General features: G+C 37.0%; 1 protein-coding gene across 1 annotated transcript; it reads left to right on the forward strand.

Annotated features, from left to right (window-relative positions):
- Nucleotides 1–3,714: 3,714 nt before the first annotated feature.
- On the forward strand, nt 3,715–4,513 carry LOC113340685 (basic form of pathogenesis-related protein 1-like). Its single transcript, XM_026585805.1, has one exon. It carries the CDS (start codon nt 3,803–3,805, stop codon nt 4,271–4,273), a length of 471 nt encoding a protein of 156 aa, XP_026441590.1. The 5' UTR covers nt 3,715–3,802; the 3' UTR covers nt 4,274–4,513.
- Nucleotides 4,514–12,845: the final 8,332 nt, after the last annotated feature.

Genomic DNA, 12,845 nt, shown 5'->3' on the forward strand with positions numbered 1-12,845 from the left:
TAGATAGTGAAAGATGATGTATGCAAGATGGTGAAGTCTTTTTCAGCTCAGGATACTTGCTCAAAAAGATAAACAACACTAGAATCACACTCATTCCTAAAGCCAGTGGAGCTCATAAACCTGAATATTTCAGACCTATTTCCCTTTGCAACACAATATACAAGTTAATTTCAAAAATTATAGCTCTCATACTCAAGCAACACTTGGTAAATATCATTTCTCCAATGTAATCTGCATATGTGCCTGGTAGATTAATTTCTGAAAATATTTGTCTTGTTCAAGAACTAGTGAAAGCAATGATGAAAAAAAGGAAGAAGAACTGGTCATTTAGCTCTAAAAATGGATATGTCTAAAGCCTTTGACAGGCTGGAATGGGTTTTTCTTGATGGGGTTCTAAAACAATTTGGATTCTGTGATAAATTTTGTCATCTTATACATCAGTGCATCAGTACAACAACCATTGAGATTATTATGAATGGATTACCTTCTTCATCTTTCAGTCCTACAAGGGGTATCAGACAGGGAGATCCACTCTCTCCCTATCTCTTTATTCTAGCTTTGGAAACTTTTTCAAGACAACTACATCATCTTGAAAATACTAGACAATTGACAGGCATGAAAATTTCAAGATCAGCTCCTAAGATAAATCATCTACTATTTGCATATGATTGCTTATTGTTCTGCAAGGATCATCTAGTTCAAACAAATAAGCTGCTTCAAGTTATACAGGATTTCAATGCTTGTTCTGGTCAACTAATTAACTTTCACAAATCTGCTGTTTTCTTCAGTAAAAATACATCTCCTTCAAGTGCTCAGATTATCAGTGGAATTCTCCAAGTTAGACAGCTAAGTATCAATGAAGAAACATATTTGGGATTACCTTTCTTTGTAGGTAGAAACAAGAGAATCCCCTTCTCTAACCTTGAAGAAAAAATGGAATCTAGGCTTTATAAATAGGCTTCTGTCAATGTTTCTAAAGAAGGAAGGTCTGTCATGATCAAGAATGTGACAAATGCACTACATGTGCATCATATGATGAAATCAGTTTCATCTTAGTTTAAACATGGGTTAAACCAAATTCAACCCACACTAAATTAGGATGAAATCAGTTTCATCTTAGTTTAAACATGAGCGAAACCAAATTTAGGCTAGGATGAAATCCGTTTCATCATGTATAAAATGTTGGAATTTTGTGGAGTTCCACCTGAATAATATGATCAAGTATCTAAACATGATGAGACCAGTTTCATTCTAGTTTAAATCTGAGTGAAACCAAATTTAACTGATGTAAAACAAGATGAAATCATTTTCATCTAGTTTAAACATGGGTTAAACCAAATTCAACCCACACTAAATTAGGATGAAATCAGTTTCATCTTAGTTTAAACATGAGCGAAACCAAATTTAGGATAGGATGAAATCAGTTTCATCATGTATAAAATGTTGGAAATTTGTGGAGTTCCACCTGAATAATATGATCAAGTATCTAAGCATGATGAGACCAGTTTCATTCTAGTTTAAATCTGAGTAAAACCAAATTTAACTGATGTAAAACAAGATGAAATCATTTTCATCTAGTTTAAACATGGGTAAAATCAAATTTAACACAATATATAAACAATGAAACCAGTTTCATTCTAGTTTACATAGAAGTAAAACCAGTTTTATCATGTTATTGAACAAGAACTCTTACCTAAAAGGGAAAAAAAATGAGTATATCCACATTTCAGAAAAAAAAATCAATCAATTTACACATTAAAACAGGATGAAACTAAGTTTATCTCAGTTTAAAACTGGATGAAATCATACTCAAAACCCAATTAAGAACATTGTCCATTCACATCGCACATTTAATAAACAAAGCTAAAACATATGTACACGGGTTCATCAAATTTACTAATTAAGATGAAACCATTTTGAGTATAATCTAACATTTGGGTCTGGAAACATACCAATTTGAGGATACTCTTCAATTTATAGAAAACCCTAACTTTCTTAATTTATGAATGTGAGAAAATTCAATTGAATTAGGGCATGCATTACAAAATTCTTTTGGATAATGGTGGTGGTATTGGTGTCGATGATGGTTTTGGGGAAACACGATATAGTCAACGGTGGTGGAAATGATGATGGTGGTGTCGATAATGGAGAAAATTGATGTTGTCTACGGTGGTGTTACTGTTTGTGGTAAAGGAGATGATGAAGGCGGAAAAAGTTTATGTTGTCGATGGTGGTGCTGGTTGTGGTGGTGGGGATGATAGAGGAAGATGAAGATGGTGGTGAAGAAGAAAATCTCTTCAAGAAAAACTGATTTCTTTGACATGTTTTTTTTTTCTTTTTTGTTCGGGAGGAAGATGAAGTTATAGTGGAGGGTGTAATTATCTAATTCTAAAGAAATATTTCTTCTGTCCATTTCACCCATATAAAAGTTTACCCGTCCATCTGAACCGGGAAAAGTACTTTTTTTTGGCCAAATGACCTATTTTCTGATTTAACTACCAGTAAAACATCTGCTTGTGACGTCTTCATTTTTTGCCTACGATAATTTTTCATGCTTGCCAACCTCCTTTTGAATGAACGAAAAGTGGCATTTTGAGATTTGGATTCAGTTTGGATTTTTTTTTTTTTTCTTATTCTCAAACCAAGTTCACGGATAGGAGGAGACGGGCATGCAACAAGTTGCTGGCCATGCAGGGGTGAAGGCACTCGCGGAGCTAGAACTCTGAAATTGAGAAGTCACAAAAGAATCTCATATTAGGAAAAGAAAATTTAGTCATCAGTGACTCAAGCCTAGGTTGCTACATGAGAAGTCTTTGATAGAAATGATGGGACTTTTATCTTTACCTATCTAGGCTGCTACGTACATGAAAATTTTCTTTCCTAAACTCATACATCAATGACTATTCCTGGACATTCATTGGAGACCTTGGAAGCATGCACACGGTTTAAATATATACGGGGATCAGATGCGTGTTGCACTAATTATCTTAAATTGATGCACGACGCGCTGATGGCTTGTAGGATACGTATATGATGTCGCAACATGCATGTGCTTCCCATCTAACTCCATGTTGTAATTAAACATTTTTGCTTTAGAACAGATACTGTTGGTGGTCATGGTTGTGCTGTTTTTCAGGGGTTAAATGTCTTAGGGAACCCTTAGTAATCACGTAACCCTCACTTCATGCTGCTAGGATTTTTGTACGGTTAGGCAACCTTGGTTTCGCCCCTGCCTGGACAGCATGTGCAGGCTACGTTTGTCGAGTCTAGGGATTGGAATATTGAATATGACGAACGACCTTGAATCGCTTGACACAAATTAGCCATCACAAATATCCAGTAGTTAGAATTTCTGTCCACATGCCACAAATGACAAAACTGGCGAAAGAAATAGCATCTTGATCATTCTCTTAAAATATTCTCGTAGGTTTATGTGGCACAAGTACTAGGTAAGACCTGGTCCAAGAAGCATTCCCATATTTCTTACTTGTAGACTGTAGTTGATGCAGATCAGTCAAGTATCCATGAATAACTTGAAACGATAACTTGATCATCAATTGGACATAAAAATTTACATCATCTATACAACTATGCATGACGCAAAATGTTGAAATTTCAAATGTTCCTTTTTTTTATTTTTGTGTGTGTGTGGACTTAAAGATCATTGGCTAACTATCCTCCAATTTTTATATATAAATAGTGTATCACTCGATCAAACCAAACATATATCTCCTTCACCTATACCTAGAACACCGCCTAGCTCTACATTTCGAATACATTCAGCTTCAACTAGGAGGTAGTCATGAATTTCATTGTCATTTTAACCCTAGCCTTGACAATCCATGTCTCTCAAGCACAAACCTCACGAGAACAATATCTATCCGCACATAATGCAGCTCGAGCAGAAGTTAATGTTGGACCTTTGGTATGGGATGATACTGTTGCAGAATATGCTACCAATTATGCTAATCAGAGAGCCGGTGACTGTAATCTTATTCATTCTGCTGGAGGACCATATGGTGAGAATCTTGCAAAGAGTACTGGAGATCTCAGTGTGGCCGATGCTGTAAAATTATGGGTAGATGAGAAAAGGTTTTACGACTACCAATCAAACTCATGTCAAGGAGGAGAAACTTGTGGGCACTATACACAAGTAGTATGGAGAAACTCTGTTCGCCTAGGGTGTGCTAGTGTGACTTGTAATAATGGTGGCACTTTTGTCATCTGCAGCTATGATCCCAGAGGCAACTGGATTGGAGAACGTCCTTATTAGACCAATGATATGATTCCGTCTGATCCCGGCAACATGTACTAAATAAAGGAGCGAGATACTAGCAATAAAAGACCTTGCTAATTTAATTAGCTATAGGCGTTCCATTAATAATATCAACAGGTCCTTGGGGACTTTTATTTGGTTATGTACTAGATATATATGTAACCATGTACTTGTACTGCATGTAAGTGATTCTGTTGTTATAAATAAAATAAAAATGTGATCATACACATTTAAATTGGTGTAGGAATCCGTTGGAGATGAGCGACATGCATATCTCTATTAGCCGCACCTACAAAAACACAACCCTGATAACGTATCACGGCATCAGTCTTGAAATTTCCCTGGATTATGTTAAAAGTGCACTCCTGCCTATTCGCGAACGGAAGATAGAATTTTAGGCGCTAAGAGCGTCCACAATGGTACGAGTATAACCAAAGACCAAATACTAAAAAAAAAGATCAAATTTGGATTTAGTCCATCATGTGACGTAGTGGGAAAGAGTAAATTTGATCGGGCGTTAATATAATGTTCGCCTGAACGTCAAGCGTTGATAAAGCTTACGCCTGGCATGGGGCGTTTATATAGATTACGTCTGGCATGGGGCGTTTATATAGATTACGCTTGGTCAGTGAGATTCCAAAAAAAAAAAAAAGGGGCGGAGGTATAAAGCCCGCCCCAAGCAAATCTTATTCAAAATTTAAGGTACAGGCATTAAGTATATGAACGTCCCAAATCAGGCGGATTGAATTTTATATCTACGTCCGTTACAGGGGAATTCTTTACCAACGCCCCTGCATCAGGCGTTAACTTTACGAACGCGCGATGAGTGACGGACATTATATCAACGTCCGTTGTGTAGGATCAGATTATATCAACGCCCGACTATATTTGGGTTTGGTCTTGGTCGTCGACCAAATTTGGTCTGGATTTTAGTCTTTGATCAAATTTTGATCGATAGTCCGTCCCACTACGCCTGTCCACTGGATCAAATATTTGGGTTTAGTCGTCCACTGCAGTTACTCTAAGGTGAGTTTAGTCTTAACTTTTGATTTTCATGAAACTTGAATTTCCATACACCAGTGAACTTACATTTTGTCTTTACATACCTAGGCGGCTCATGCTACAAGGAATATTTTTTCTTAAACGTATGCGTCACGGACTTAAAAGCCTGTAGAATTAAAGACTTCAATCGGTATGAGGACAGCTTGTGAGATGTGTATATGGCACCAAAACTTATGCATCCTCCGCGACTTATTCTTTGTAGGATTATGCACTGCAATTTTTAATTTTAAACACTTAAATCTAGCTGCGGGATTTTTCCGGTCAACCTAGAATTATTCTTCAGTACTTATAGCTCAAACATTCGTCAAGCCTGCATAGTCTTAACATGCGATTCACCATTTGTTCCCGTAACGATTTCTCATTTTTAGATATGGGATTTAGTTCGTGGAGGAAGAAGTACGCGCCTTTGCGTTTCTTTGATATTTTCCTGCCATGATTCTTGATTTAGGGGGAAAAAACCAGTATGTTTATTTTAATTTTGCAAAATCCATAAAAGACAAATTATTAAAAAAAAAAAAGGAAAATTTGAGGGTCATAAAACCTGGCATCAGAAAGTAACAACGAGACGAGAGAATTAAAAGAAAGTTTGTAGGTTTTGCCAACAAGGTAATATTTTTGCAGTGCATAAGCAGTTCTTATTTTTAAAAGCAAAAGCAAATCACAATTACACCAAACATTTCATGTAAAACGCAACCTTCGCAGCAAGCACAGTGTATGTTACAATTTTCATCTGCGTTCATCTTGGCACAATTGACTCCAACAACTGAACATCATCTGTAGGTGAGTACCTCCATCGCAAGAGTGATCCAGAACAAGAAAAAGCAATTAGTATCCGGAGCCAAAGCATTCACATTCCTGCATGTTCACAGTCATAATAGCCCTTTCAAAATGTGAGCAGCACCAAGAAAGGTAACTGAATGCTATGAAAAGAAAAGCACGGTGACAGTACCATACTCACACGGATCGGAGAACTACCAATGTGAAAAAGAAACCGACGAGGGAAAGTGTTTTAATAACCCTGTAGTACAGTTTTGAAAAACCCTGTTTGTCATTTGATCTGTGGAGATTAAGTATAAGAACGATCTAAGGACTCATTTATATGCAAATCGCATTATTAATCTCATGGTACCAGAGTTCGTCCTACTTTCTTATATTCACATTTTATTTTTAAGTTCAATCCTAGTGTAATTTTATTTTTAAGTTTAATCGTAGTGTCATTAAATAGAGTAAAACAAAACTTGTACTTGCTGACGCATCTAAATGCACGTGAATGTGAGGGAAACCAAATAAATATTCACATAATTAACGCCTGATTATTCGTGAGCTCCGTGAATCGGGCGATTACCGAGTGAACTCAGTTTTTGAATTTTCTCACGGATTCTCATGTTTCTCTTTTCTCTTCTCAATCTATAATCTTTCACGATTAATCTTTAGTCCTGGTTCTCTTTCTAGATGAACATTATTTGCATATATCAATCTTTTTTAGCTCTTCGCTATTATTTTTAATCTTTTTCTCTTTTCTTTTTTATTATTTTTCCATTCTTTTTCACTACTTATCCTTCTTCTCTTTTTTGATTGTCTACTTCTCCTCATGGAGTGATTTCTTGCGGGGCCTTTTAAATTCATCACATCATGGGGCATCCATTTCGGGACTTCAGTCTCAACAATTCTCCTTCTTCTTTCAGTATGTAGATCGTTGAGTAAAATTTCGTCAATTCAGTATACGGCAGTATTGCCAAACATCTTAACAAAGATGGAAAATTACAGTATGTACCAGTATTATGTTCTTTATCATGTTTATGATTTAAATGATAACTTCAGAATCAATCTGATTCAAAATCCGATTGAAAACCTAGTTGTTGACCCAGTTCTCCAAAAATTCAAAAATCTAAACTTTCTCTCTTTGGAAGTTAGTAACGACTGGATTACTAGTCTCAAGACGAAACTCTCTCCTCTAAGAATCAATTCTCGCTCAAATTCCCCATATATTTTTCATATAGGATTAATCACCTCAGTTTATTTAGGGAGAGGAAATTATCCGATAATAACTACTGTCCTCCATAGTAGTAGTACTTATACCCATGAAATAATTCTTTTTAATTATTCCATTCTCAAACCCTATCTTCCATTACCAAGAGAAAATGGCCTCTTCTTCCAACAACCAAATCACAGCTATTACTGGCAAGATGCAAAACACTCAAATCCGAGACATCGCTGCTAGAAACTTTAGGAAAACTGTATGTTCCAAAACTACCATTTTTGAAGCTAAAGATGAATGGAGTACAACTCTTATTGGGAATGTTTTTGCTAAGGATCCTGTCGAAACTGATACAGTTAGAAAAGGGGTTATTATTCATTGGAACAGTTTCAGAGTCAAGGATGTTCGCGCTATTGATATAAATCTCTTCTTATTTAAGTTTTTTACTGAAGATGCAATGAATCAGATTCTCACAAAGGGGCCTTGGAATGTTAACAAAAATCACCTAAGTCCCCAAAAATATGATGTTACTATTTGTATCAAAGACTGGGTGTTCAAACACCAGGAATGGGATATCCAATTCAAAAATATTCTTCCACAACATCACTCTATTGAAGTTGTTAGTGAAGTCATTGAAAAGTTGGGTACTAAAATCTGTACAGACCCTGAAGACTGCAAACCTACTTTTGTCTCTCAGATTAATGCAAGAATCAGAATTGATCTCACCAAGCCACTACATAGAGGAGGATGGTGGAACACTGCTGCTGGGAGAGTTACCTGGATCAGATTTCATTGTGAAAGACAACCACATAACCTCTTCCCAAAATGTTATGTGATTGACCATGATGATGAAGAATATCCTAATACGGCTCATGCTTTGACGTTAAGAGGCTTCACTAATGAACAATACATCAACTACTTTCATGAACTTGTTGCTGCCTATGAAGTAGAAATCTGTGAAGACTTTGATACTCTGTTGGAAAGAATTTGTGAATCTAGCCGTAAGAAAACTGAAGAGGGAGCTAAGGATGATAAGAACATTGTTGATGAGGATACTAGAAATAATAAAAATTCTAGGACTGATAGCCCTTCTGAAGTTATTATGGAACGTAATACTGGTAATATGCAATCTGCTAATAATAACGATGAAATGGAGCATGATCTCATAGAAGAAGAAGAAGGAGTAGCAGGAGCAGGAGCATGAGAGTTCCCCCATGAGATGAATGAGGCTCACAATAACATGATATATCTTCGAAAAACCTCCTCTTTAATTAATTATTTTTTAAACCCTAAACTAGCATTTATTATAGTTGTTGGATTAATCTCTTGTTATACATCGGTACTGCATGGTTTTACTACGCTAATAATTCTAGTTTTATCTTGAGTAGTAAGTAAAGAAACTCTTATCTAAATCTAGACATGAAAACTCTAAGCTGGAATTGTCATGGTACCTTGGAAAAAGACACTAAGGATTATTTGATGCATATCAACAAAACTCATTCGCATGATATCATTTTTTTGATGGAAACAAAAATAAATGATGATAGAATTTTAGGTATAACGAATTTTCTTCAGATACCTAATAAGTGTTTTGTACCATCAGTAGGTCAGGCAGGTGGTATCATCTTGCTTTGGAAATATGGGTTTTCCCTGGAAATTTTAAACACTTCTACCAACATGATACATGCTCTAGTTAAAAATGATCCTAGCAAAGGAGATTGGTTTCTTTCTTGTGTTTATAAAACTCCTTATAAAAATGATCAACCAACTCAGTGGAACTATATTCACAGATTAAGCACTTCAGTTAATATCCCTTAGGTTCTCTTAGGTGATCTAAATATTACTATGAATGCTGCTGAAAGAAATACTAATTCAGAACCTTCCTCTACTTCAAGAAGATCTACAACAACTTCAAGCCTCAGATATACAAGGCAGCAATACTGAGCAAGTTAAAAAGCTGGAAATTGAGATATATAATCTTAATGAGATTCAAGCCAGTTCAAATATGCAGAAATCAAGAGATCATTTTTATAATGTTATGGACAGAAACTCTAAATACTTTCATATAAGAGTTAATCATAGAAGAGCCAGAAACAAGATAGACTCTCTACTAGCTCCAGATGGTTCTTGGTGTCAAGATATAGCTTCTATAGAGAATGTTCTTGTCACTCATTTCAAAAAAAATAAGCACTACTTCTTCTCCAGCTGATTCTTATCAATTTCTTCAGCATATTCCTTCCTGCATTACAGAACAAGATAATGAGAATCTTACTAAGATTCCAGATGATGTTGAAATATATGATGCTCTTATGTCAATGCAACCTTGGACTAGCCCAGGGCCTGATAGATTCCCACCAGGCTTTTACCAAACTCAGTGGTAGATAGTGAAAGATGAAGTATGCAAGATGGTGAAGTCTTTTTCAGCTCAGGATACTTGCTCATAAACCTGAAGATTTCAGACCTATTGCCCTTTGCAACACATTATACAAGTTAATTTCAAAAATTATAGCTCTCAGACTCAAGCAACACTTGGTAAATATCATTTTTCCAATGCGATCTGCATATGTGCCTGGTAGATTAATTTCTGACAATATTTGTCTTGTTCAAGAACTAGTGAAAGCAATGAAGAAAAAAGGAAGAATAACTGGTCATTTAGCTCTAAAAATGGATATGTCTAAAGCCTTTGACAGGCTGGAATAGGTTTTTCTTGATGGGTTTCTAAAATAATTTGGATTCTGTGATAAATTTTGTCATCTTATACATCAGTGCATCAGTACAACAACCATTGAGATTATTATTAATGGATTACCTTCTTCATCTTTCAGTCCTACAAGGGGTATCAGATGATGAGTGCCAAATATTGTATATATTTATCCCTTTTTGTTGGCATTTTAACTCATCTTTTGTGCATTAATTCTACATTTTATCCCATATTCTGTATTTTCATTGTTTTCAAGAATAAATATTTTTCTTACTTAATTTTGCATTTTTAGGTAATAAATAAAGTCTGGATAACTTGCGGAGCGGAAAAGAGCTGAAAAGTAGTGAAAAGCCGGGAGGAATTACACAAGGAAGCCGCGAAGAATGTCGTGCACAAGACCAAAAGGCTAGAAGTGGGCTTGAAGAGGAAGAATTGTTCTTAAAGAAGATATGGGCCTGGCATACCCAAGGCCCAAAACCCTCACCCAAACCCATTTTCTATATCCAAGCCCGTCTCGGATTTCAGCCGTCAGATCGAAGCATTTCAGCATCCTACGGTCGCTACAAGCTGCTTCTTTCTTAGCCGTCCGATCCACCTACCATCTCCATATCCAGCGGCTTCAGCTCGTGGTACACACATCTTGATACACCCGCCTAACACACTAATACTCGAACCCTATGACCTAGCCAAACAGCTCCCTACCCTAACCCATATCGACCTCCACCTTCTTTTTCCTCTCCCCCTCTCTGCAACAGAAACACCCATTCCACCACCATCACCTCCACCTGCTACTTCCATCATCCATCACCCATGTCACCACCATTTCTACCACCAACTCCACCATCTCCATCATTACCCGACACGACCCATCCCCCTAATTCGAAGCGCTTTAACCTCTCTCACCAACTGACCTAGGTGAGGGTTGATAAAACACCTCAAATTAGGGAGCAATTGTAGCGATTGGGAGCAGGAGAAGAACCGAGAGAGGCAGAGAAGACATGGGGCGACGTCAATTCAAAGTTTTGATGAGTAAATTTCGGAAATTGAAAACCCTAATTTCAATTCTAGGGTTTCGGAAAAATTGGGTATTTGGTGATATAAATAGGGGGTGATGTAGAGGGGTAGAGGGGGATGATCTCTGGACTAGCCAGAAAAACATTTTGTTCTGTTTCACAATTTCAATTTCAGTTATGGCATGACAGTTGATAGTGAATGTATATGATGTTTTGATTTTTATCTTGAATGTTGAGAATGTTGTTTCAATTAGCATATGTGATGAATGTTGATATTGTTAACATGTTTTTCATGAGCTAAATTACTGCAGCTAAGGCTCAGATGAAGCCTTTGTGTATTGTTGGATGATGAATTGCTAGGTTAGAGCCTTAATGCTTGTTTTTCTTGTGCATTGGGAGAGATTAGTGCTCATCTGTGTGCTTGTGATTGATTGTACTGTCAAAAGACAGTCAATGCTAGGAGCACATTAGTTGAGCAAGCTGATTTTCTTTCCATTCCAATTGTATGCTTAGGGTCTTAATTTCAGCCTAGAACTACATTGTTTGGCTAGGACACCAAGGTGGATTCTAAGCCATTAGCTTAGCCACAATTCCTTTCTTCAGTCACTTACAATTCCTGCTCTGCTTTTATTCACTGCTCAGTTACTTTCCTTTACTGTTTTGCTTAGTTCTTGCATTTTGAAGCCTATTGTGCACTGAAATCAGTGCACAATCTCACCCTTGCCCTTGGCTCACAGCCTTGGTTCCTTGCTGTTGTTATTTTATATCATCTGCCATCTAATCCTTGGTGTGCTGCCATCTTGTGTTAACTGTTTTAGTTCTTTGTATCTGCCTTCATCCATCACTGCTCACTGCCATATTGCTTTGCACCCATTGATAGCTTAGGAAAATTCTTGTATGCTCCCGCTCCCTGTGGACTAACTCTTTCTTATCCCTATATTATAAAACTTGACCTTGTATACTTGCAAGTGTTTTTGTGTGTTTTCCATTCCACACCAAGTTTTTGGCGCCGCTGCCGGGGAGTGGTGTTGCCACTGCTGAGTTCCATTAGCATCTCTGCCTTGCAATCATTGCAGGCCTGCTTCACTATCATTGCAACCCTCTGCTTGCAATCATTGCAGCAGATCATTGCATACTTGCCTGCAATCATTGCACTGCAATGATTGCACTGTGATCATTGCAGGGTTGGCCTGACTATCTTTGCACTCTGTGATCATTGCAGGTACCACCTTGGCTGTGCTGTTGCTGCTGGTGCCTTCTCTGCCAAGCTGTGCTGTGTTGCTGCTCCTGCCAAAGGTGCTGGTGCTGGGCTTGAACCAACTGAGCTGGGCTTAGTAACCTCAATTTCGCTGGGCTTGCAACTTCTGCTCCTGGGCTTGCCTTTTCTGCTGGGCTTCGCTGCAGATTCTGCTGGGCCTGTGTTGTTGAGTCACTTCAATTGCTGCTGGGCTTGAGCGTGAGCTGCTTAGGACGATCCTAAAGCCCAACTGGGCTGTGCAACTAAAAGGGGACTAAAAGCCTATTTTTGGGCTTCCCTCCAAAAACCAAGTAAGCCTAACCCATGAGTTAACCCACTTGGGCCTCATTTAAATTCAAATTCGGGCTTGTAATAATTAATATAATTATTTCTTTGGGATTGTAATAATTTTTATTTATTTTCTTTTTCTTTTTTTTTATATTTGGGACTGTAATTATTTTTTTGTTTTTTTTGTTTTTTATTTTTCTTTTATTTTTCTTTTTCTTTTATGGGATTGTAATTATTATTATTGTTTTTATTTTCTTTTATGAATTGTGCTAATTTATGCTAGGTTTAGT

Source organism: Papaver somniferum, unplaced genomic scaffold, assembly GCF_003573695.1.
Source record: "Papaver somniferum cultivar HN1 unplaced genomic scaffold, ASM357369v1 unplaced-scaffold_22, whole genome shotgun sequence".
Classification (NCBI taxonomy): Eukaryota; Viridiplantae; Streptophyta; class Magnoliopsida; order Ranunculales; family Papaveraceae; genus Papaver; species Papaver somniferum.